The sequence below is a fragment of the Chelonia mydas genome, chromosome 1 (genome assembly GCF_015237465.2).
Source record: "Chelonia mydas isolate rCheMyd1 chromosome 1, rCheMyd1.pri.v2, whole genome shotgun sequence".
Classification (NCBI taxonomy): Eukaryota; Metazoa; Chordata; order Testudines; family Cheloniidae; genus Chelonia; species Chelonia mydas.
The window spans coordinates 197004121-197030605 of NC_057849.1; the positions used below are offsets into that span (position 1 = coordinate 197004121).

The 26485-nt window shown below is 41.3% G+C and overlaps 1 protein-coding gene across 14 annotated transcripts in view; it reads right to left on the bottom strand.

Annotated features, from left to right (window-relative positions):
* Positions 1-880: 880 nt before the first annotated feature.
* Positions 881-26485, bottom strand: part of ZBTB20 (zinc finger and BTB domain containing 20) — a 668337-nt gene continuing 642732 nt past the window's right edge. For all 14 annotated transcript variants that reach the window (XM_043538684.1, XM_043538685.1, XM_007062083.4 and 11 more), the window contains one exon: positions 881-25596. In XM_043538684.1, the coding sequence (XP_043394619.1) occupies positions 25178-25596 (419 nt within the window). In that variant the 3' untranslated portion in view covers positions 881-25177. The remainder of the gene's footprint in view (positions 25597-26485) is intronic.

Here is a 26485-nt window from a genome sequence, read left to right on the forward strand (position 1 = left end):
AAATTTTTCATATCTGTCTTTGTGTTGTTTGCTATTGTTTAGAACAACACTGTGGGAAATTTGGGTTTAAAATCCCTCCCCTTTCTTGCCAAATTCACATTCCAGGTGCAAACTTGTTTGTTATAGGTTTGCTAGAGGAGGGGGATTCTAGCACTAATTCTTAAAACAAACAAACCCCACTCCTTACAATGCATCCTCCCCCCCCCCCCCCATAAAAATGAGCCTGACTATATGCAACAATATAATACGTGGGGGAAAGTAGGTCAGAGTTTGGCGCTACTGACTCTGAAAGTCTCCCTTTAAACAGTCTTTCTTTGAACAGTAGCAGTTATGTGGTTGTAGCTCAGTTTTAATTAAGCCAAAGAGCCATTTTATTTTTCATCTTTGGCCCGGGGACAGCACAGGTGTATTACAATGATTTGATGGGGTTTGTTGACCCTAGGAATACTGCAGTCAGCCCATCAGAAGCTTCATTTGCTCTAGCAGCTGTTATGCCCTTCCACTTCTAAAAGATCCGAACTATATGAAATCCAAATCAGCCACCTCCCATTGGGTCACCATGATACTCAAGTTGACTAGTAAAGCAGAGAATGCAGTGGAAAGGATGTAAGTAAAGCAAGCAGACAGCAGGGCTCTGGACTGGATTGACTTACAGTAGAGTAAGGGACGCATAAGACTAGAACGTCCAGATTTAATTGCTAGTCTACCAGCTTAGCCTCCATCATTACCATCACCCTCAGGCTGGACTGAGGGAAAAGGTCCTAAAGGCTGATTATAAAAATGATACAAACTTTGGGCACAAATGGGGTGGCCATTTTTAGGGTTAAATCATGGGTTAAAAATCATTTCCATAAGGCCACAAACTTTTTTCCTTCTTGTCACTAACATTTTAAGTGGTGTGAACTCTCCCCAAGAGAGAAATTGTTTCACTGTGCTAGGATGGGAAGGCGAGCAACCCCCCACCCCCCATTAAGATTGGATTGTGGATGAGATGGGTATGAGGGAAGGAAAGGAAGATGTCTCCCTGGGAAGATCTGTGTAAGTGTGTGAAAAGAAAAGATTTAATAAAATATTCCCCCCCCATGTTGTTTTGCTGGATGCCAGTAGACAAGTAGCACTTTTGACAGCTTCCTCTGTCACGTGTGTGAGTGGCGGGGAGGGGAGAAGGTGGCTTAATTACAAAAGGGGGGAAAGAAGGCACGTGATTTTTAGTCCGTCTTGAGCGAACCCCATGTTTTGAAAGCAAGGGCAGTTTAGGTGGAGGGTAAAAAGTGCTTACTGGAACGGATGCCCACAAAGCCGTAGTTTCAGGGGAAAGAGAAAGAGGCAGCGAGGGAGACTAAAAGGCAGGAGAACTGAAGGCCACTGTTCAGCTTTCTGTCTGTTTGACAGTCTCAAGATTTAGCTCTGTTATTGTCCACAACAGAAAAGATTCTGGTTGGCCTAGAATGTAGCCCAGTTACATATCTCCAGTTGATTATTACAGCTGTTGGTGTCGTCCCTTTCCCTTCCCTCCAAACTGAGGAGCTTTTAGATCACACGTTTACTCTTACTTTAGCCCTCTTCTTTCTTTTCTTCAAAGCTGGAAACATGGAGAAGCTATGTGGCAACCTACAGCCTTTATCCCTCCAACTTAACAGATAGCCAGGGCTCCCCACTAATGGAAGGCAGGAACGCCAAGGAAGCTGGACTTGGTGGCCGAAACTGCAACCCATCCCAGAGCTCTAGTTTACAGAAAGCAATTGGAAACAAAGTTACAGAGCCCAGAGGTCTCAGCTGGGTTGGTTGGTCACAAAGATCCAGGTACTCTTACTTGGCGAGCTTGGTGGGGCTTACAAGAGCAGGGGCATGGTTACTGAGAAACTGAGGTGTCATTTACAGACATAGATATGAGCACCGCTATTCTCACTCAGACCCTTGCATTCTAAGCCTCTCTCCTCACGCTGCTACGAGAAGGAGAAATAAAGCTGGCTGATCGCATCATAGGCAGGATTCCAAAATACAATTTTGCCTTTGCTTTTTCCAGCCTCTGTGTTGAAGACTCATTTGTTTCTGCCTCCTGCCCCCATCAGGCTCTACCTTGTCACCCCTCTGCCCCTGAATTCACCTCATTCATAAAGTCATAAGGCAGAGGAAGGGAAAATAGGGTCACCAACAGCTCAATGAAGACACAAGGTGGTAAAATGCTTCCACACAAACTCACCATCCAGTGTTTGTGACATTTCATAAATAACTTTCTTAAAAAAAAATAACAATCCCTTTACTTACTCATCTGAAACAATATTTAACAGCAGTGGATATAAACTTCTTCTTGTAACAATTACAAAAAAACCCAACAATACAATCCCCCAACTTTAACACATCGTGATTTTTTTTAAAACCTCAGAACTGCAGCATATCCGTAAGGGCAAACTTTTCAATTAGTTTTTTCTTTCTTTTCTTTTTTTTTTAAATAATGTCTTCACAAGAAAAAAAATCCACAAAAGTCTTGTACCAAGAAAATGCATTCAAAAATAGAAAATATTACACAACAAAAATATGTACCCTTCCTTTCCAAATAAATCTTCAAAAAAATGTAGAGAGAAAAATCTGACATCTTTTTTTTTCCTTTCCTAAACATTTATCTTTCAGCCTAGGGCACAATTATTTATTGATTTAAAATGTATGTTTTTGCATAAAATATGGAAGATACAAACCAACTATTAGGACCGTGACGTGACAAACAGTGGATCCTGCCTTCTCCCCATCCACATACCCTCCTTTGAAAACAAAACAGAAGCAAGCAAACATTTTAACACATGATTTCGAGCCAGCAGGCTAGAAAATATCATGAGCTGATGTAGGGAAAGCCAAAGACTATGGCATGAGGGGAAATCATCTGCCTTTTAAAATGTTGCATCTTTGTAGTTTATTTCAACAGCTCTACTGTATTCAAGTGGCAGGAACCGTGCTGAAGGGATATTGTTCAGGGCTGAAGGAGCTATACAGAGAACAGGATCGTGGGAGGTTGTTCTACTTATTTTACTTGCAAAGGAACTTTGCAGCCATTTTCAAAGACACAGAGGACTTTCCCTGAAAGTGCAAGGGAGCGGGGGACTTTTTTTGGATCAGATTATGGAAAAGTTTTACTGTTTTGAGTACTCAAAGTCAATTTTCCTGCAAGGGCAGGATCTCAGCACCGGTGTTTGATCATATCGGTTATTACCAGTGGGGCGGATTACATTGGAAGGTTGACAGGAAAAACTTATGCATAAATGGTGCACACTAAACCCATTTACTCAATAGGGAATGGGTTTTGCCTACTCTGAGCAACTTCCACTGGCTATTATGCTAATAGGACACATAACCAAAAGACCATTCTGACATCAATTACAAAAATGGCTATAGGGACTGGGGTGCCAAGGGGAAGTCTTGCTGTAGATTGAACACAGATAGTCAAATCCATCCCTCGTGTAACTCACTTCATTGATACTAAGGTCAAAAGGGACCATTATGATCAGTGATAGCTGCTTAGAGCTGGGATGAATTTGGCCCATGTGGGGCTGGATTTCATACCTGTTGCCCGACCCTGGAAACCTTCTGTGCCAGATACTCCCAGTTGCATTGCTGGGATCGACACCGCTTCTCTGGGCTGTTTGTTTGGGTTTGGTCTTTTTAGCTTCTATATACAGGGACCTTTTTTAGAGGACATCCCTGAAATGTGGAAGGGGGGGGGGGGGCTATATCTTTCTTAGCTTGTTCCTTTAGGTGGGTGTGTGATTTCCTTTTAAACAGTCAAATGTTTTCAATTTTACTTCCAGTGCATTTTTTCTCAAAAATTCAAAATAAAAAAAAGGATTTCCCCCACCCCGTCCTTCAAAAAGAAACCAACAGACTGATTAAAAAAAATACAATACAATAAAAATCAGACATTGTAAAAGACAACCTTGTGTGCATCTGCAATAACAAACAAAAGGAACATATATATATATATAGGGTACAAGCATGAATGAGCAGAGAAACCTACCTGACCCCACTACTGGTTGACTTGTGAGCACTGGTTAAAAAATAGGTACGGCTACGCTTAGATTTCTAACTTAACCTGATTAACCGTTGCTTCTCGCTCACCTTTTCTTGTCAATTGTCACCTTTCACTCACTCGTCTTATATGTCTAGAAACTGATTTTTCATTTTTTTTTTTGGTCTGCAGAAGAATGACACGTTAATAACAGCAAAATAAAAACCAACTTATCTTGAGAGGTTAGTAACACAGCCCCGGCGCAGAAGAGAGAAGACAGAACAGTTGGATTCCATTTTTAAAACAGGGGTGCCAGCAGGGACTGAGCAAAACAATCTCGGCGAGGCAAGCAACAGAAGCTATAGGCTTCTGTAACCTCCCAGCACACCGAGCCTGGCCTCTAGGTTCTGCTGCAGTCCTCAAGGACTTCAGCAATCCAATCCCAACTCAGCATAGTAGCTTGTCATTTGGACTAACAATTATCTGTCATCCACTCACCACTAATCACACTGCTGCTTTGATGTATAAACCAAAAAGGGAGGGGGGGACACCAAGACATGTAGGCGGGGCCAAGTAAGTGTTTTGGTCTTCTTGGTAGCCGTAGCCTTTAAAACCCATCAGGCCAGTGCAGAACATAGACTGTCTAACAAGAATGAGGCTGGCCAGGTAGGGAGAGACTGAAGTTCTGGAGCTAAAGTAAGACTGCACCAGACAGTGTGAACATCTGAGATTTCTCAGCCTTCTCCTTAAAGTGGCTGATTAATCTGGGGAAATGTGCAAGGTCACCCTGTGAGCAGGGATACATAACCTTTCTACTGTTTTGAAAACAGCCTTTATAGTGTTCAAGCATAACCAACCACCAGAAACATGTTCCCTAGAAGCTTAGCTATAGAGCTGTTACTATGGCTCTGTAATATTTTCTAGGCCTTTTCCAAAAAGTGTCATTTTCATTTCCCCCATCCCTCGCCACAGTTACGGTGTCAAATTACTGCTCGCAGAGCCATTATAGTGCAAACACCATCAGCATCTTACTGACCCTCTAGCTATGCCACACAGTTCTGGACAGCATGCATCCACAGTGTTTCTCAATGACTAGGAAGAGAAGATCTATAGACAAGACGATGATTAACTAGTAAGGCGCAGTTCTGTTTTGGATCTAACCAACTGCCAATGCCATTTGGGCTTAAGAGAAAAGAAGCACGATGAAAAGTGGAGGAGGATTGTGGAAAAATAGTGTTTCTCCATCTGGAGATAACACAGGCCATTGAATTATGTGGCATCCCTAGTTGACAGTACTTGTTTTGGATTCTTAATATAAACCTCAAGTTAGCCTTAGTTTCTCACTCTAGAGTGGGCTTTGGAACCATGCTGGAAAATTTTGTTTTGTATTTAATCTCAGGTCTAGTTAAACTGATTTCAAACGTGGCTTGGCTTAACATGTAACTGGGAACAATCTATTTTAAAAACATTAAAATAAACAACCATACTTAAGGCCATGGAGGGACCTGATTGAGCGGTGGCACTGTGAACGAACCTAGGCTTGAATGTGCTTTTCAAAAGCAGTTTTAAACTAGCCTGGGCCTCATTTGCAAGCACTAGCCAAACTTTGGGTGAAACTGGTTTGGCTGGAATCAAGTTGAACCTGAATTCAAACCTACTTTTGAGCATGGTTCAAAGCCCAGTGGGGACAGGGCCTTTAAGTCTCCAGTTTGCATTATTTGTTAGAATCTAGTGCAAAAATGTCATCTTATCACAGCAGTGCAGGCACGCAGCGTTCTACCCCCTGCCAAAAGATGGCCAACGTCCAGTCAGATCTCATGGAAGGAGTTTGCAGCAATCAGCCAGAAGAGCTCAAATTAAAGAAGTTTGTTATTTTACCACAGCAGAAAAGGCACTCTGGACACAGCAGGCTCAGTCAACCCTCAGCTTCACTTTTCTCTGGGACTGCCACTGGCAACACATGCAGCTGGCTTCACTGCAGCGGAAGACATCCCTAATTATTCTCTCCTGAACTTTACCAGAAGGGGTGGGTTAAAGCTAACCAGTGGTTGGCACTTCAGGGCCCCCTAGAGAGACACTCCCTTCAAACCAGATAGATTTGTTTCTTCCCAGCCCCTGCAACAGACCTCCCCAACACTCCTAAGTCCGGGATCTTTTTCTCAAGTGAAGAGACTGACCAGTAGCAATTAGCTGTGCATTGTGACACACACTGCTAAATAAGGAGTGACCCCCTTCTGAATGTAGGGTTCAGCTCCAATTCTTCCTTAATTCACCACAAGGTGCCCGTGAAGCCAGATGTTATTTTTCAACCTAAAATCTGCTGTGAAATTTGTTGGCTCGTGGAGTACAATGGGGAGGATTTCAAGGGCACAGATGGCCAGTTAGTTGGGTGCTCAACTCCCATTGTTCAGCTTTTGAAATGTTCACTCCATGACCATTTTGTTCCAAGAGTTGACTCCTGCACTGCAGAACTGGAGGAGATGTGCTTGCTCTACTCCGTGAAGCGCAGAGTTTCCGTACCTGGAGTAATTTGATTAATCTCTACCCTTTTGGCAGAGGTTATGCCCACGCTTTAATTTTATAACATTTGATCGATTCAACACAGTCTTTTGTGAGGTTGTGGCTCACGTGCAGTTACAGCAGGGGTGAATCTGGCTCCATATTACTAACCGTTCTTTTGTATTATGCTCATTAAAATCAAGGTATAGACCAACCTACATCATGAGTACAAAGGTTTTGTTCAGCTCAGGGTTCTGTTTGGTTCCAGCCAAAAGACCCCATTAAGGTTGGCTATTCACTTGAGGGCCACATGAAAGAAACTTAGAACACTGATCCCTTCAGCAATCTCAAAAGGAACTTATAAATGCCACTAAGAATGTTCTGTATAAGCAAGAATATTCTAATCTGGGGTGGTTCCATTCCACACCCCCCCCACCCATCTCTCCCCAAAGGCTTGACCAGCACTTCTTAAAACACATGTTCATGACTCTTGTTTATTGCACTGTTCCCTTAACAGCCCTCTAAAAGAAGTGCTTTTTCAATGACCTTCCAACCTTTGGTAGCCTTTTTCACCTTTTGGGCTGAGTTCATACTGTGACTGAAGGAATACAAACTAGGGATACAGAGCAATCAAGTGCTCTTCTAGGCGTTTGTCTGTATCTGTACTAGAGATTAGTGACTTTGTGCTGAAGCCTAGAACAGGGATTTCAATTTCATATTGAACAGCTCTCCCAGATCTCCCTCAGTCCATATAGAAAACTTGGCTGAAAAACAAGATTTATAACACTTAAAACCACTTGTCCTAGGATGCCTGTTTAGTTTCATCTGCAGTGCTATCTCTTTCTCCCGTAACTGATGGACAGCAGACATTCAGTAGAGCTGTCTCAGTGTCTGACTAGTTGCCTGGAGTAAAGATATCGCCAGCGTTATCCTGCCAGATGAAAGATGTAGTGTTTTGCTGCTCCCTATGCTCTGTCCCTACCCCTTCTCTTCTCCCTCACTGGGCCCTTGTGTACCCTTCCAATCCCACCACATGTAAATACATTTCAGTAGTGCAATGCAGTGCAGTCATACTTAGTGCAAAAATAAAAAGTCTTATCCAGACCAAAAGCTCAAACCTCCCTCACCCCCAAATCAACTCTCATTAAAGTATACACATGCCCCAAAACAAAGTGGGATTTGCAGTCTCCCAGCCATACTTTCACATGCCTCATCTTCTCTCTGCCTGCTCAATGCAGAGTTGTCATTAGCAGATGTAACCTTTATTACTTGAAACAAAAAGGAACAATAAAAGTCAAATGGCTGAAAAGCAGAGGAGGCAGGTCATTGTGGAGGGGCAATATGAGGAAGAGAGAATTGAATGGATACAGCAAAAGGTCAGTAGTGGTTTTTACACAAAGATGATCAGATGGCTCCATCGTAAAGGGCCTGTGTAAGCGTAGAAAAGACATAAAGCTTCTCTGTTCCCAAAACACAGTCCTTACTTCAACAGTGCCCAGTTGAAGGTTCTGTAGTGCAATCAACTCTTTGAAGTGGCAACTCTCAGCAGCCACCCTAAAACAGCCAGAAGGATCAACACTAGCCTTAGTCCTTTCTCTCTCACACCGACACACACACACAAACACACACACACACACACATATATTCTCACGGCCCTTTTCGGCGGGTGGGGGAGGGGTGGTAGAGATGGAAATTATCAGTACAGATATAAACTGTTCAGTATTTAAAAACAAAAATGCACAAGGAAAACAAAATAAAGCACACTTCTAAAATGGACAAGAGGGTTACTGAATCCCAATCAGCCTGCAGTGCTCACCTTCCCTTGTGGTTTTTATAAAAACAATAACCATTCAGGGCTTGCCACTTAGTTAATGATCATTAGAAGATTATCTTGGAAAGCACAGGAAGGACCTGGGCGTACTCAATAGTTTGAAGATTATTTACACATCTGAGGGTCCCCCTTTAAACCTCACACAATCAGAAAGGAGTGTGGGGAAGCCATTGAGAGCATGGAAACAGAACAGGCAATGAGCAATGAGCGAAAACATAAACATATGCAAAGTGCTATACGGTAGGATGATTTTTCCATTGCTATTCAGCAGGACACTGAGTCCAGACAAACACCCCTACTCCCACCCCGAATCCTGGACTGATAGTGGAGGGGGAAAAGGAAAAAGACCTACTTTCTCCCTCTTAGCCTTTTCAGGAAGACAGGAGTACTCATCACACTCTGTTCCACTTCAGTGCAGGAAAGATTTAACACGGTGTCAAATCATCAGAAAGAAGAAAGGAAGGAATCATAGATTCCAAGGCCAGATGGGATCACTGTGATCAGCTGTGTAACACCACCCACAGAACTTCCCCAAAATAATTCCTAGAGCAGATCTTTCAGAAAAATATCCAATCTTGATTTAAAAAATGCTAGTGATGGAGCATCCACTGTCCTCCCCGAATTGGGAAATTGTTCCAATGGTTAATTACCTTCACTGCTAAAAATGTACACCTTATTTCCAGACTGAATTTGTCTAACTTTAACTTCCAGCCACTGGATCATTGTTACACCTTTCTTTGCTAGACTAAAGAGCCCATTGTTAAATACTTGTTCCTCATGTAGGTATATATAGACTGTAATAATCTCTTTGTTAAACTAACTAGATTGAGCTCCTTGAGTCTATCACTATAAGGCATGTTTGCTAATTCTTTAATCATTCTTGTGGCTCTTCTCTGAACTCTCTCCAATTTACCAACACCCTTCTATAATTGTGGACACCAATGCCAAATACAGAGATTAAAATAACCTCTTGACTCCTACTTGAGATGCACAGGATGGCATTCGCTTTTTTGGCCACAGCATCACATTGGGAGCTCATGTTTGCCACAACCCCCACAGCTTTTTCAGAGGCTCTGCTTCCCGGGATAGTGTTCCCCATCTTGTAAGCATGGCCTGCATTCTTTGTTCCTAGATGTATTTAAGCAGGCAGAGTCCAAATAGGGATGTGCAGATCCTGGCGGTACATCTCAAATCTACCCTGTACACCTCAACTGCAGAAAAATGACAGTTGTAAGAACTAGTTTTGTTGTTTATAGCTATTTGAGAGCCCACCATGAAAAGAGCTATATGGAATCAGAATTGACAGAGATGGAAAAGATATAATCATTCTTTGAAGTCCTTCCCCAGAGCCTCCCCATGTCAGAGAATCTATAAAATATAAAACTGATACAACTAGCTCTTATGTAAAATATGTAACACCAACCTACTCAATACAAAATACCATCAACAAAAGTCCTCGATACTCAGCTGGCTGCACGTCAGGGCCATAATCTCTATTTGCTGAAATGTTGAGCTCATGCCACTTGGTAGTCACTCACATCCATTCTCCTTCACAAAACAGTGTGGTACCTTATGAAGAGAGGTTGCCTACAGACAACCTTGCATAGTGCAGTGTGTTTCTAAACTTCAAAGGCTGGGTGTGCTGGTCCTGGGGTGGCAAGTCTATTCTATTGCACAAAAGCAGGGTCGTCTCACCCACCTTGTTTTCATGAGATCAGTGATACGTAAATAGTTCTGGCTAAAATAGCCTAATGACTAAAATCAATTGACTCCAAGTAACACCACTGGAAATTCACAGGGCCTGCTGCTCGGTTACACTAGGACCCCCTTTGCCCCACTCTGGCACTGTAAAGGAGTCTTCATGTAAATGATTGTGTCCATACTTTGGGCTACCTTTTTCATTATTTTCTAGTTATGATAAAAATTCAATTACATGTTTAAAGGCAAACCAAAAATGTGGACTTGTGGGAGGAAGAAAGGCTCCAAGATAGTAATGAGGCTGACACAAACATCTTGTGCCTTGTTCTAAACGAAGCAGCTTCGTCTCTGTTCAGTTCTTTCAAATAGGTGAAGCATCAGCCTAGCAAAGTGGAGAGAAACTTTTAATCATCAAACCCTTGAATGAGGTGAAAGCTGCCTGGTGGGGGAAACCCAAATGTTCAGTCGGGTTCACCTTTGGGCAGAAACAGGCCACGTTCAGGCAAGTCCTGTGACATACTAAAGAGAGTAGGGGAAATTGATATTTAGGGTTATATCATTCCATATGGCTAGGTTTGCCTTCCTGATGTGAGTGGGTGCACAGAAGCCAACGAGAATGCTCACGTGAATAAGGCTTGCAGGATGAGGCCCACGAAGTAGTGCTCAGAGCAGCTTACAATAGGAAGTAATGATCCCACTGAATCGGACTAAGAATGCCCATCCTTTCTGTGCTGACTAGCTCCTACTGCCCAGTTTTCTAGGCTGAGTTATGGTTACAGATGGAGTTCATGGGAAAGGACTGAGTTCCCCAAGTTTTTATTTGAGACTTTGAACCTGAAATTCAGAGCAAAACTTCAGGGGTGCGCACCCACAACATATCAGAAATCAGGAATAATCTGACAGGTTTCAGAGTAACAGCCGTGTTAGTCTGTATTCGCAAAAAGAAAAGGAGTACTTGTGGCACCTTAGAGACTAACCAATTTATTTGAGCATGAGCTTTCATGAGCTACAGCTCACTTCATCGGATGCATACTGTGGAAACTGCAATGCTGACCTACCTCCTGACAATTAAAAAGGAGATGAGACAAACTGCAAGGCAGTGAAACTTGTTTATGAACAAGGGTAGCCCTGACTCAGGTGACTGCACCCCACCAATAAAAAAGCGTTCTGAGCTTAAACTTTTTTTTTTAAAGCAGAGCAGAAGCATCACTCTTTTCCTGAACTGGGCATGGGTGAACAGAAGCCCTTGGGTGGAGTGTGCAAGCCCTCCTTTTTCCTGGGAAGTCTCCCTTTCTTTGGTGCAAGACCTCTCATTTTGGTACCGGGGCTCCAAAGGAGAAACTTTCTCTCCTTTATTATCCAACCTTACAGTGAAGATCTGTAAAGAAAATCCCTTTCTAGCCATGTATAAGTAGCATAAACTATTTTCTGTTAGTACAAGTGCTCCCTCTAGTGGTGACAATGTTACTTAACCTGTTGTGTTACTCAACTGGCTGTGTAATAATAATAATAATAATAATTAATAATAAAAGGAATTTGAGATGGATGCCTGCTGAATACAAAAAGAACAGGAGTACTTGTGGCACCTTAGAGACTAACCAATTTATTTGAGCATAAGCTTTCGTGAGCTACAGCTCACTTCATCCGATGCTACAGTCTATAGAAACATGAGATTGCAGCTTGCATTAGTCTACAAGTCTACTTAACCAGTTAAGAACTAGAAAGAGAAAGTAATAATGAATGATATACTGGAATAATAGCTTTCCTTGATGTCTATGCCAAGGTAGGTACCAAATCCAGGGGTCTATAAGTTTTCAAAACCAGCACAGTAAGAGAATGACAAAGAATGCTAGTTCAAAAACGGGTCCTTAGAACATCACAATCTTTCTGGTTTACATTTCTACAGAGAATACAAAAGAAAAGATAAGAATTCAAAATGCTGCTCAAATGCAAGATTTCTGGATAACAAATGACTGTCTTGATATGTTAAAGTAGTTTTCACCAGCTGGTTATTTTGTTAGTTTCACTTTCATTTAGGCGATTGTATCCTATACACACTACATTCTAAAAGTACAATCTCTAGTGTGGATAATCTACAGGTCTGTTACCATCCTGTTTGTCAGACCACTTCTTAGCCTAAAAATACACACTGTAAACTGCATAGTTGTAAAATGAACCGAGGTTTTGCCAAAAAAAAAAAAAGAAATAAAAAGAAAAAAGGAAAAAATGCATTGGGAAAAATAAAAGCAACAGGAAAGATAACAAATCAAGAGACACGATGGTAACTAATAATTTATCCTAAGTGAGTTACTGAAATTTACGAAGGATTAGCAGAGGAAAGTGTGGAATGGGTGTGTAATTACTTAAATGATCAGGCATTCACACCAGGGAGAAAAGGCTCTTTAGGAAAATAAACATGATTTTGAAACTAACTGAAGGACAAGGCAAAGGTTGCGATGAGAAATCATGGACCTTTGGCTCAGTGCTCTCTGTGTCATTAGCGAAATGGAATTAGCTTTATGAATATGGCAAGCAGTAATTCCTTGGACTAACTGGACCAGAAGGTGCCTGTCAGAAAAAAAAAAAAAAAAGCCTCCTCTATCTCACAAAATGATACTGTTTGTTACCTGCGTAATTGCTTTATGGAGGCTGCTCCCTTCCCGCTCGTGTCTCAAAGAGTCAAAACGATACACAGAGAACAAAGAAAGGTTGGATGTTGACATCACTGTTGGAAGACTGCAATGTTTAAATTGCAAGTGGAAATGAGGAAAGGAAAGAAATGGGAAGTTGTAGTAGTCTGGTTTCCATGGAAGTGCGTACGTTAGATGATCAGAATAGAGTATGTAAAGAACGTCAATACCTGCTGATCTCTAAGCTTGAAGTCCCTACTTTGTTATTGTACAAACACAGTAAGAGCTAGTCTACACTTAACATGCTGCAGCTGCGCTGCCATACTGCTTCAGTGAGGACACTGCCTACACCAATGGGAGGGCTTCTCCTGTCACCCCAGGTAATCCACCTCCCTGAGAGGCAGTAGCTACGGTGACATCCTATTGACATAGCGCTGTCTATACTGGGAGTTAGGTCAGTATAACTGGGTGGTCAGTGGTGTGGAAAATCCCCTGAGTGACGTAGTTATACAAACATAAGTTGCAAGTGTAGACCAAGCCTGAGGATAACATTTTCCCTCCAACACCAGTTCCAAGTAAACTGATTTACGGTGACACAACTCTTCTCATATCTGGGAAAGTACAGCTTCAATATGGACTATCCCTCATTCCCACCAGCTCTGTACAGAGAATGAAGAAATTAGGTACAACAGATACTTTATCCCCATCCACTTCACTTTAGCCATATTCAGTTAGGAGAGAATGATAAATCTTACCCAAAGAGAGATGAGCATGAAAGAGAACAACAGATCTAAATTCCCCCATACTTGTATGTAGTTTAGATCTGGACTTGCAGCTTGGGCCCATCTGGTGTATCAATACTCATTATCTGATGAAAAAATAAGGAAAAGAAAAGTCACCCTGTAATTTCAATCAATGGAGGCATGGCTGTTGCATTGACTCTAGAGATGGGTCTGAACCATCAAGTTTGGTTCTAGGTCAAATCTTCCTCAGAGTTCAGGAGTATTTGGATATGGGGTTTGGTTAAGCCTTTCTCCAGTTAAATCTTTTCAGCAACTCTTTGGGGATAAGGTAAATCTGTTTGGATAAAATAAGATGTGGCCCAGACTTCAAACCAACTAGGCATTTCTGGAGTGTTGCACAAAAATTAGAAAAGACAACATCCAACATGGAAACTAAAGCATGAAACCTCCTGAGCTGACATTCATATCTACTGGAGGTTGTTGAGATCTGAAAATGGGGAAGGCAAAGATGACACTTAAGTTGTGATCAGAACATGTTTATGGCAACAGGCAAAGATAATCCTTTATCTGACTCATATCAAACTCCACGGGTTGCATTCAAGACAGCAGCAGAGAATTTTGTTTCCACTACTGTAACATTAACTTGGTGGGGAATCTAGGGAAGTCATAATCGCTCCTTTGAAAATTTTTGGAGAAACAGAATAGAGAAGAGTGAAGGGATCAAGATACTTCATGGCACCATTCTTCAAGGCAAGAAGGAAACCTGCCATGTACTTTCCCCAAATGAAATGATGAAACTGAATATCCTTGAAGAGAGCTCACAGATTCCTTCATGTTTTTTAATTGCTTTTTCTTCTGATATAAAAGGGATAACAGGACACAATCATGAAGTTTTTGTAGAGCCTAATACTGTTTTATGTTGGGTTTTTTTACATTCACCTTCCTACATTTTGCTAAACAGATTGATTAAAAAATATCTAGAAAAGAAAACCTGTTAAGACAATACACAAGCCAATAATACAAAAAGCAAACTAGAGTTGTAATAATGATCATTAAATGTTTCAAAATAGCTGCAGCAGGTCGGTGGTGAATGATAAATGTAAGCAATCATTTTTCTATGATCATAGGCAGATGCAAAATTTAAAATGAATATACTACGTATATATAGAGATGTAAAGTTGTTATATAGTGTACTGTATGTTCTAGTTTTCAGAAATACTGCATTGTAGTGTATTGTATTTAATTAAGCAGAGCTAAATAGCAACTTCTCTTCTTCCACAAAGTCACTACTACTGTTAATAAAAATAACATATTTTTCCAAGAAAAAAAATACCTTCGGTGACAGTCACAGACATTTTTAACTATAGAAAGACAATGAACATTGAACAAAACAAAAACAAAAGAAAAGAAAAAAGAAATGGTTGCATTTGTTGCCTCACTTACAGAAGGAAGGAAAACGCCACCAATACTTGAAGATACGCGAAGAGAAATAACATTTACTCAACTCTGTATGAGCAAAACTATGTATCTATCTATACATGTCACAACAGCAAAACCCCAATCTGGCAAAAGAACTCCGGAGCGAAGAAATTGTTTTTTATTATTTCAGGGCTATCATGCTTCCACTGTAGGTGACCAAAGCCAAACTTGCTCACTTAACCCACTAAATGAACTAGCGTGACATGATTTTTGGCAGTCTGATGTATGCACGAACTACACCCAGAATACTCTTATAGCTCACTGAAATTTTCCTCCTCCTGATAGTCGATTGGACTGCTAGACACAGTAAAAACACATACTCCTGGAAAGACTTTGGCAAAGGCCACCTTGGTTTCAGGAGACAGTTCATGAATGATTGTTAGTCGCTGCACAAGCAGACTGGATTAGATATATGTGTATATGTATGCACAGGCCTACACATAGTATCTTACATGAGCTGGAGAAGAAGCTGTTTGATATGGGGCTTTCGAGATTCTGGACCTTGAAAGTCCCAAGGCTAGTCCTCATTCTCATAAATGCTGTTGACTTTTTGATGATTTGCTAATTTCAGTTCCTATCCTTTTTTAGGGGGATGGAGGCATCAAACAACTCCATTACTGCCGCTGTGCTCGAGTCCTGTAACTTATTTTTGTTCTTATTAACTCAAAGACATGACCACAGCAGATGGAAATAAGCGACTGACCATGGGAGCAGAGTTACAGAGCAGAGAGCCTTCATGTGTGAACATTTCCATTGCAGTGAGGAAAGCAATGCTGGGCTATCTTGATAGCGCTGTAAGGCCACATGAGGTGCTGTGAGGCACACTTGGCCATCCCTGCAGTACCGGTATGTGTACACATGAAAATATACTGGGCAAAATCCTGAGTCAATACTCAGTTTTTAACCAAGATCCTGTTTGGGCAAAGACCCACTTAATAGCATTTGGCCCACAGAAATGGGTGTGTTTATAAAGTAGAGAGACCTGCCTATATGCTGTATACATACATATATGTCCATAATGGATTACGAAGTCAGGCTAATGGCTCCATAGTTAAAGTTGCAACCATCCTCTCTTTCTAAGCCCTTTTTCTGATCATCTCTCTTTGTCCAACCCTCCCCACTCCAAAACAAAACAAAACCCCATATACAGAGAGCCAAACCTGAAGTCTTTAATCAGTTCTTATTCTATCAAAGATCTCATTGATGTCAATGAGAATTCAGACAAAATGAAAACTGACTAAGGACTTCACTGAAAGATCACAGGAAAAAGCGGCAATGGATTTTAGTGAAATGTACATTTGTGTGATTATGTCATAATTCCTCATGAATGTGATATTCTTTTCCCATCTCATATTACATATTCAGTATTTGGGTGATTTTTGAGACAACACAAGCATCAACAAATATTGACAGCATCAGTGCTGCAAACTAGAGGTGAGAACAGAGGCAAACCTAGATGGACAAGGTACCTAGTTCAAACTAGGAATCACAGCATATACCTGGCTGTTCCTAAGGAACATGGAGCTGCAGAACCGTGAAGCCCCATTTTGGGGTCCATGTTCAGTGAATGTGTAACCAAGTTACGAACACCTCTTGAGAGCATTTTGAATACTGAGTAAGGTGGAAATCACCAGTGAGTCAACTGCATGAGATGTACACAATGCATGCTGCTGCAATTCTTCTTTTAAGAGAATGTCTACACTAGGAAATTTCTTACTGCAGTCGCACTAGTGCTGCCAGTCGCATAAGGTCTAGAGGAGACGATGCACAGGTGTTTTTGCCACAATCTCACCTGAGTTTGGCCTGCCCTAGAGCTGATATCATTGGTAGCAGTGGTGCACCTGCACCATCGCTGAAAAACAGGTCTGAAACGTCTTAGCATAAGGAAGGTTTAGCTGATAATGAAATTGCATTGCACCAGAAGAGGAAACACGAGCCTGTAGCTCATGGGATTAATCCGACAGAAGTATCATGCATGTTGGGACCTCAGTGATACATCCACTGTAGTACGAAGATTATGAGAGGACACTACATTTTTCCTAGCAGAAGTCATCACTGAACACTACAAAGGGCCAATGTCTGCTGTCAATGACACCTGTACAGTCCCGACATCAAGGGGTTGCATTGGCGTAAACGAAGGCCTGAATTTAACATAAAGACTTGTAGGAAAGAAAGAGGAAGAAAGAAAATCTTCATAAAAGTAGGGATGTAACTTTTCAGTGGAGTCTCTCTCTCTCATCAAGTCTGTTGGGATTGGTGACTTTGAGTGAGTAGGCCAAATCTTAAAGCCTGTACTCAAGTTATTAACATCAAGGGAGTTCTGCCAGAGATCAAGACTTGTCCTGTAGTGGCTTATGAAGAGACAATGTCAGGAGCAAGAAGATGACAAGAGGACTATTTTAGATCTCAAACCTGGAGCCATCACTGAAATTAACAGATTACTGAAAATGCAGTGCAAATAGATTCAAGATACTTCTTAATTAGCGCTGATACTTTCCCACTGATGAAGTTGTCACAGCTTGTCTGTCCCCTCCCATCCCAAGTGCTGCCACACATCTTGAACAGGAAAACACAAAATACTGCATTGCACATAAATAAATGTTTTAAATCAGATCTATTTATATAGCGATACAAAAAATAACGACACTCCACCCTCCCCAGAGGGATTTCTGTTTTAAGGCAGCAATTCTACATAAGGCTGCAATACATTTGCTTCCCCAAGAAACATTCCACTTGATCCTACTTTCCCTAGGTTTTGAATCATAGTGCTAGGGTGGGTTTTATTTTAATTTAATTTTATTTTATTTTAAGCACAAACGTGTAATGCTGAGAGTTAAAATCTAAATTAACAGTGCGCTTCGGAAGACACTCCTCCTTCCTGACCCCACTCACACTGATTTCGTACTCCTCTTGTCTCCCATTTCTCCCTGGCAGTCCTTACTCATGAGGAGACTGGGTCCTTGTTTTCACTGCATGGCTGTATCTTGTTATGCAGAGTCCAGTTCAAGACAAAGGGCTGTAGAGGTTACAGGGGCTATTGATAATCAGATCTCTGCTATGCTAAATGTGCATTAAAGAAACATTAGGTGCTTTCCTAGTATATTTCTTGTTGGGCCTATAAGCTCATTTCACTGAGTGCAGGGAAGGGAATGGCAATAAGGAAACAGATTTAATTTTAGGCTGTAGGCATAGGATCGTATTTTTAACTTCAGAAACCATGAAGCTGCACTCATTACGTTATCAGAAGTCTCTGAAACTATTCAAGTTTGTCTCCTTTGTTGTTATTTTGGATAGTTTTCAATTGGTAACTGAAGGGAGAGCACTGTGAGATTAAAAACCATTGGCCAACTCCATCCCTGCAGTTACGGTGGGGTTGAGTTTGGCCCCCTCCTATTTTATAACAAACACACAAATATCCATACTTGTGTTACTAACAATATCTTACGTTATTAGCCTGCAGGAATGTTACAATTCCAATTTACTTTTCTTCGTTCCCTCCTATTTAGTTTCACCTCATTCATGGCGGGGCAGTGACACTCGTCAGTTCCACCTTCTGGTTCTCATGCACTAGCACAGGGCTGCGATGTGTGGGGAACAACCATTGCTGGAGACTGTTTAAATGCAACCAAAAAAAATACTGTTTGACTCTGTTAAACAGTACCACAAGAACATTTCTATTTCTATTAGGTTTGTAAGACATTATTTTGTTTTCTTTTAAACTAGAGAACCTACATTTTGGACTGACAGTACCTGACAGTGTCCTCTTTAATAACTAGAAATATTAGAGTTGGTAAGTTTTCGTATATAAAACTTTGAGTCTGATTCTCCTCTCATTCACACCAGTTTCACACTGGTGTAGCTCCCTTGATGTCAGTTGAGTTACTGCCGATTTACACTGGTGAGAGGTCAGAATTAGTCCAAATGGTTTCCTAAAACTTCCTCCTCTTTGTAGAGACAGTATTCTGGTTGAATAGATATCAACATCAGGGATAATCAGATTACAAAGCCCCGCCTCTTTCTTCCCTCCTGTCATCAGTTCCAGCCCCAGAACTCTCGCTTTCTGATGGTCTTACACTATTTAAATATTTCCCTCCACTGTCACTGCAAGCACAATGAAACAAACAGCCTTTTACTTTTAAAATAATACACGAGGGAGTGAGGCTGCCTCGTTATTAGACAGGTGCTTCTTAGCCTGGGTGTGTGTCATGGTGAATGATTATATCTGACAGTTCTATGCTAAAAGGAGTTTCTGCTTTCCTTTGGCTTTTGCTCTGGGTTGAGCTAATCTTTATGAATAAGATGCATCTTTCCTTCTTCAGACCACATGGTTTTTCTTGGTAAGTCAGCAGTCACATCTGCGCTGCTGTGGAAGGGTGAGACTGGGCAAATCCGAGGAGGAGGCAGATAAAACCAGCAGGATTTAGGCACTGTGGAGAAGCAAAGCAGGCGAGAAAGAGACCTGTGCCATTGCAGTAACAATCCCTGCTGTTTAAGAAGGAGAAGGGAGACTGTGAACAGGGAAGCTCCCGCCTAACCGCTAAGATAGACAATGCTGTGATGTAGCCAGGGATGGGGAGGGAAGGGTTGGGCAACTTACTGCAGGGCTGGGGGTGTCATTTTCAGCAGGGAGCGGTGCAGATTGCTTTAGGATGATGACAGACCTACAGCCTTGGACACTGAGCATGTGTTCACACAGCATTTGGGACCGAGCGGGAGCAAGTCTCCCAGCTGGGTTGACAGACTTGGGCTAGCAGCACTCTAAAATTCACATAGCTGACCCCCTGCAGTAGTGTAGACAAGCCCTCAGTGCTGTCTAGACACTAGAATGCTCGTCAAGCCCAAGTCTATCACTGTGGGTTGGGAGACTCAGCCCTGCTCAGACAAAATGCTGGGTAGACATACCCTGAGGGGCTGGCCATGTTTGACATGGTTTGGATGTTTCACACATCAGATTGGATTCAAGTATCTTGAAATGAATCTCTTTTGTGTCTCTTCCTTCAGTGTTTTTGGTTTCACCCCTAAGAGAAGATGGTCCCAGTGGAAAATACCCACTGAACTCAAGAGGTTTGTTTTCTAAGCTTGCTGCTTGCAAAGTGAATGATCCAGCATTAAGTGGGCATCTCAAACTCCACTGGGAGTTTGGGTATGCAAGAAATGAGGGACTGTGCTCATAGTGGTTATACTCATGTCTCTTTTGGATTAAAAAAATGCAAACAATTAACAAAGAAAAATGGACTTTGCTTGGCCGCTGATCTTGGTGCAAATCTAATTCTCTGAGGGCATCCATGGCAGCCTTAAGTGCTATTGTTGCCTTTCCAAAAACATCTCTCCTTCCAGTAGAAATTCATCACAAATTTGGGGTGAATCTGAGTGCAGCGAAAAGCATTGGCTAGAAGCAGGCATAATGGAGACAGCTGCTGTGCAAACTATTTCAAAGCATTTCATGCAAAATACCCACACCTATTCCACTCCTCTACCTGCCCTTATGAGAGACTAGTAATTGTGCCAAACTGTGAGAGTTCTGTGACTGGGACAAACATTAGGTGAAACTCATCCTATTCAAGTCTCCAGAGGTGTAAAGCTGGTGGGTTCAGCCACCGTACTACCTGCTAGATAGCTCTCATGAAATACAAGTTGTGCCATCACCTCCTTTGCAAGAGATAATTACAGTAGGCCCTCACTAATTCACACCCCCGCTAATTCACACCTACACATAAAACAGTTGTTCACTCCTTACTTCTCAACAAAGATATATGGCTTGGTTCTGCATTCCTTGCACATTCAAATCTCTCAGTGAGGCAGACTTCAACTGAATGGCAGAGAGAAGGTAAATCTGGTCCTCCAGTTTATCCTTGCATATAACACAAGAATAAAGGGACAATGGCAATATATTTAATACTGGAAAGGAAATATTTTTATGCAAATAATAATTAACCTCTGGAACTCGCTGCCACAAGATATTATTGATGCCAAGCGCTTAGCAGGATTAAAAAAAAAGAACTAGACATTTATAGGTGAATGAGAATTTTGGCTGTTATATTAGCTAGAGTACAAAATTAAGGGAAAGGAACCATCAAGATTCAGGCCTTAAACAGATATCTGACTAACTGGGGCTTCCCTTACAGGCAGGTTAGTCCATTATTGTCTGTTACAGAGATTCTTGCACCTTCCTCTGAAGGTGCTGGTACTGGCCACTGTCAGAGACACGATACTGATCAGATCTAAAATGGTATTTCCTATATGTTCAGCTGACTTCATTTGGTCTCCATGGGAGTTCTGGGTGCACAGGGGCCTAATTCTCATTTATCCAAAGGCCAATTTTACAGCATTCTAACACTGTAAAAGGGCCTTAAGCGGGTGTAAATTACATTAAAAGGTGCCTCAGGGTAAATGAGAATCAGGTCCAAGGAATGCAGAATAAGGCCCTTTGTACGGGGTAGGGAGGCCACTGATGCATGCCCAGAACAGCGGATATTCTGGTAATTCCAGAACAGCGTGGGCCACCCTGCTTCTCCATTGGTGTGACCTTGCACGCATGATGAAATAATTAAAAAACAAGGCCTATATTTTCAAAGATGAGTGCCTAAAAGATAGGCTCCCGACTCCATAATGAGGCATTCAAATAAGTGGCCTGATTTTCAAATGCTGAGCATTTATCAGCTACTACTAAAGCCAAGCAGCAGGGTGCTCACCACTTTAGAAAATCCAGGCCACTTATTACTGAACCTAATAATATACTACAATCAGTTTAAATTTAAGGCAACCATTTTTGAAAATCTTGGCCTAAACTGCTTGTCAAATCAGTTAAAGCTCATTTGGGGCTGCATTACCCTTACCTCTTATCTATTTAAAATCTGTTTCCTTGCTTATTCTCTAATTAGCACAATTTAATCATTCACAATGGGTCTTTAATTCACTTGTGAGAATTGATGAGGTCCAGCTATAAATCTGTACTTTGCAGATGATGCTTGTTTGATTTAGGGAAGATTGAAAATGGAAGCTGTCTAATCTGAACAGGATTGTTCTGTCTAAATTCAACAGTCTGAGGATGTAAATCCTGATCTCACGCACTCTGGTGTATCTCCTTTGACATCAGACTCACACTGCAACTATCCAATGTCTTGGCTTCTTCACGAAATTTCTCAATGGCAAATTAAACAGCTTTTCTCCAGGCCTCAGCTGGTGAATGGGCAGGCTACAACCATAAAGGTGTGGGAAATCTTTCATGAGACAAAGTTGTGTCTGATCATTTCATTTAATTTCACTTCCAAGGGACACCATCAAATACTTTTGTATAGTTTTCTCCCCCCATTGTTGTTGGAACATTTTTTCCTGTACAGATTTAGTGGGTTCTTTATTTGGCAGACATTAACTTTTGCTCTTTGTACCTTAGGCTCTCTCTCTTTCACTTCCTGGTTCATCATGACAGCATCAATATTATCAATATAGATGTGAGAATAATATTTGCTAATTAACTTGTGTTCCTTTCGTAGCCAAGTCAAAATATTGGAGAATGATACAAATATGTCACTTCTAAAAACAACTGGTAACAGAAAAATGTAAATTAAAAAGAAAATAGGGCCTGGTTCTTATTTACATTTGAACCTGCTTTGAAGTCCCTTTATACCATCTTATTGTAATTAAGAATCATGCCTTTCATATTTAGGATCTTGTGAGCCTAAAGTATCTGACAGTATCCCCCTCAGTCAGTAATCGTATACACCTGACCCACAGCAATTAAGTCACCTGTGCTAAATTACAGACATCTGAAACAGAAGTTGTAGGCTTAAGAAATACTCAGCATTTAGTGAGAAAATCTACTGATTCATTTTTAGAAAGTTGTCTGGAAAGAATGACTTGGAAATTTTCAGATTTTACAAGCAAAGTTTTGTAAACCTAAGAAAGTTTAATTTAAATACAGACCCATTTAAAATCTAAAGAAATGATTTTTCTGTTCTTTCCTTCTTTTTCTTTCGTTCTTTCTTTGCATATTATTGTTAGGTGCTTCTTCTCTGCCTAAAATATAAAGTCCAGAGCGCAGCGGGTGCTAATCCTAGATAAGGATTTCAAACAATACAAAGATAGCGTCAGACACTGTTCCAGCTGAAGTAAAGAACCCAAGTACTTTGAGAGTTTGCCTTGGGGGAATTCTCACAAAGGTCTTCATGGAGGGAGGTAATGTGAGAGGTGAGAGACAACAGAACAAAATAAATATACTGACATACATGCTGATCAGGAATCTTAAATGCTGATCCTGCATTCCTTGCAGTTTTGGGTGCACAAAGAATGTAAGTCATGTCCTTTGATTTGACATTTTTGCAAATGAGAGGGAAGGGCAGATTATTTGAAATTGTAAGGAAAGAAAGCTATTTTGGCATCAGTACAAATTAATGGGAGATCCGTTTTCCACACAGCTATGGAAGATCCGTAGTGAGCAAGATGGAAGTGTGACAGCAGTACAGCAGATTAACTCTTCTCCAGTGACCACAAGGAAGGGAAATCCTAACCTCCGGATCTTACATACTTTTTGACTATAAATTCTATCATTCCAGAGGCAAAATGAACATTGCTAGAAAACCTGCTTCTCACAATGAACCTCCCTTCAACAGGAACAAAATCCTAGCTGGAACACCAAAAAATAAACAATAGGACCTTGATAAGAGCCAAAAGAGAACCAAATATCCAAACAAAGTAGCAGTTCAAATGCTATTGCAGGATGGACAGACTATAGTAGATGACCTCACAATGCCCCCACAGACCCAGGTAATTCTCAAACAATAAAAAACAAAGGAAAAAACAATAATACTAAAATAGAAAATAAAGAAACATCTTTCCTCTTTTTAAATCAAAAATCAGGATCGCTCCCCTCACCCTCCCTCTTATCTGGAAGCAGGTTAGCTAACCTTAACAGTCTCCGTTTAAAAGTTTATATATATACATATATATACACACACACACATATATATATGTATATATATAATAAAAGAGAAGATATTAGTGGCAGTGTACGCAAAACAAAAAAGAAAACAAAGAAAAATTACTTTTAGGAATCTCACTTTTTTTGTTTGTTTTTTTTACACAAATACTGTTGTAAATATATTTAAAAAAATCAGCATTCTATCTGGTAAACGTCACTTTTGCCCCTCTATAAAATTTTCAATTAAAAAAGTCCCAAGAACTCTTTTTTTTTAAATTATCCCCTCCCACCCACCCACCCTCTATTCCTCTTTCTTCCACAAGAATAAATCCTGATGCAACTGTTTTGTTTTGTTTTTTTTTTGCAAAGATTGTGGGAACTAATCCTTCTCTTGTACCTCGATTCGCAGCTTGCAAACCTCAATATTTATTTTTCTCTGCGTTTCTCTTTGCCTTCTGTGAAAGTCCCTCTTGATTGTGCTGAGGCTCTGGGCTCAGCGAAGACACTGAATAAATTACAAAAGAAAGCCACCGTTGCTTGTTGTCTGAATCTTCCTGGTGTCTGCTCAAAGGTGGTGGTGGTGGTGGTGGTGAGGGGAAAGCGGGATGGGAGGGTGAGCTAAAGAGCATGGGATGGAGCAGGATCCAGGAGAAGAAGCTGTGATTCTTATTCCTGATCCTGAAGGGACACTGCACCATCCAACCCAAGCCCTCTCCTCAGCCCTTTTAGAGTGTGTGTGTGTGTGAGAGAGAGAGAGAGAGAGAGAGAAAGATAAAGCAGACAAACGGTGGAAACCAGCAGGGCCTTGTTTCGTCTGGTTGCTGTTCAACCAATAGTGATATATTCCACAGTTCTAACTGGATACTGTGAAGTCCGAGAGCGGTCAGGATTGTGAATTACGTCCATTGAAACACTGCAAACGGTGTACTTAAAACGACAGTAGGCCTTGTAGATTTCGTAATATACTCTTGTTTTGTTTTTTTGTAGTGCTCTTCACAAGTGAGAAAAAAAAGATTTTTTTTAAATTTTTTTTTGTTATTTTTTTGTTTGTTTTTTTTTGTAGTAAAGAAGGGTTGTATTTAGAGGCCAGTAGCTAGAGATCCAACCAGTGGAGCTCCTGAAGCACTACCTGGCCTTAAGGCCACCATCCAAGGGAGGTCGGGAAAACTATTATTCACCCAGCCTCCGGAAATGTAATGTACCAGCAGGCAAAAAACAGTTCTTCATGTAGTACAAAAACAACGAAACTAAAAATAAAGAAAAAAAAGGAAGAAAGAAAAAGGTAAAAAGGAAACAAAAACATTTCTTAAATTCTAGTGCCATAGCTTTTTTGTTGTTGTTTCTATTTTTTTTTTGTTCATAACAAAGAGACAGAGATTCTACTTATCCGTCTGACACATGCATCCTCATGTGGTCGTTGAAATGCTCGATTTGGTCAAACTTAGCTGGACAGACAGAGCAGACGTACGTGGTCCCCTCTGTGCAGGCCACCACCCCGGCAGGGACAGCCCTGGTGCCGGGGCCTGCTGCGCCGGCCGTGCCGTTGGTGGCACTGTGCAGAGCCACATGCCTCTCCAGAAGGGTCTTGTGGGAAAACTTCTTCTTGCAGATGTAGCACTCGTAGGACTTCTCCCCACGGTGGAGGCGCATGTGCACGTTGAGGGAGCTCTTCTGGGTGAAGCGCTTGTTGCAGATGCTGCACTGGTAGGCCCTCACGCCGGTGTGCGTCACCATGTGTTTGATTAGGTAATCCTTTAAGGAGAAGGAGCGCCAACAGATGCTGCATTGGTGGGGCTTCTCACCTGCCCAGTACCAGAGAGAGAGAGAAATATAAACAAATAAACAGACAAAAATTTTTTTTAACAAATTAAGCTCAGTTCAGTGAGGCTCTCTGGAATAGTTCCAGGTCTTTCTGGAATCTCTGGAGACATGATCTGGGGGAGGAAGAATGGTTTTGTTAATAATAATACAAAACTTGGGACATAAACAATACTTTTCATCTATAGATCTCAAAATGCTTTACAAAGGGGATGATCATTATCCCCAATTAAACAGAGGATGAAAGAGATTCAGCCCAGATTTTTAAAGGTATTTAGGCATTGCTGTGCTCAGCATTGCAAAGCCTAGCTGACTCAGAAGACTATATCTCATTTTCAGAAGTTAGGAATGTAGGACTCTAAATTCCATCAACTGTCAATGGGATTTTAGCTCCTAAGTGTGCCTAACTCCCTTTTGAAATGAGATGCAGGCTCTTAAATCTGTTTGGCGTTGCATCACTGAGCACAGCAATGCCTAAATACCTTTTAAAATCTGGACCTTAATGACTTGTCCAAGGTCACACAGCATGTCGCTGGCAGAGTCAGGAAGAGAACCCAACTCTCCCTTGCTCCCTGCCACATGTTCTAACCACTCAGCTACAGTTGGTCTCTGAGCACAGGGCTGGGAATTAGGAAATGTGTTTCATTCTTGTTTTCTAGCGCTCACCTCCTGGCTGGCCTTGGTCAAGTCACTTCATCTCTCTGTGCCTCGGTTTCTCCACCTGTAAATATTGGATGGGGATAATGATACTGACCCATCTCACATGGGAGCTGTGACCCATAATACATTAATGTTTGTAAAGTGCTTTGAGATTCTCAAGTGGAAGGTGCTAGAGAAGGGCAAAGGATTATTATTTCATAAGAGAGGTTTAAA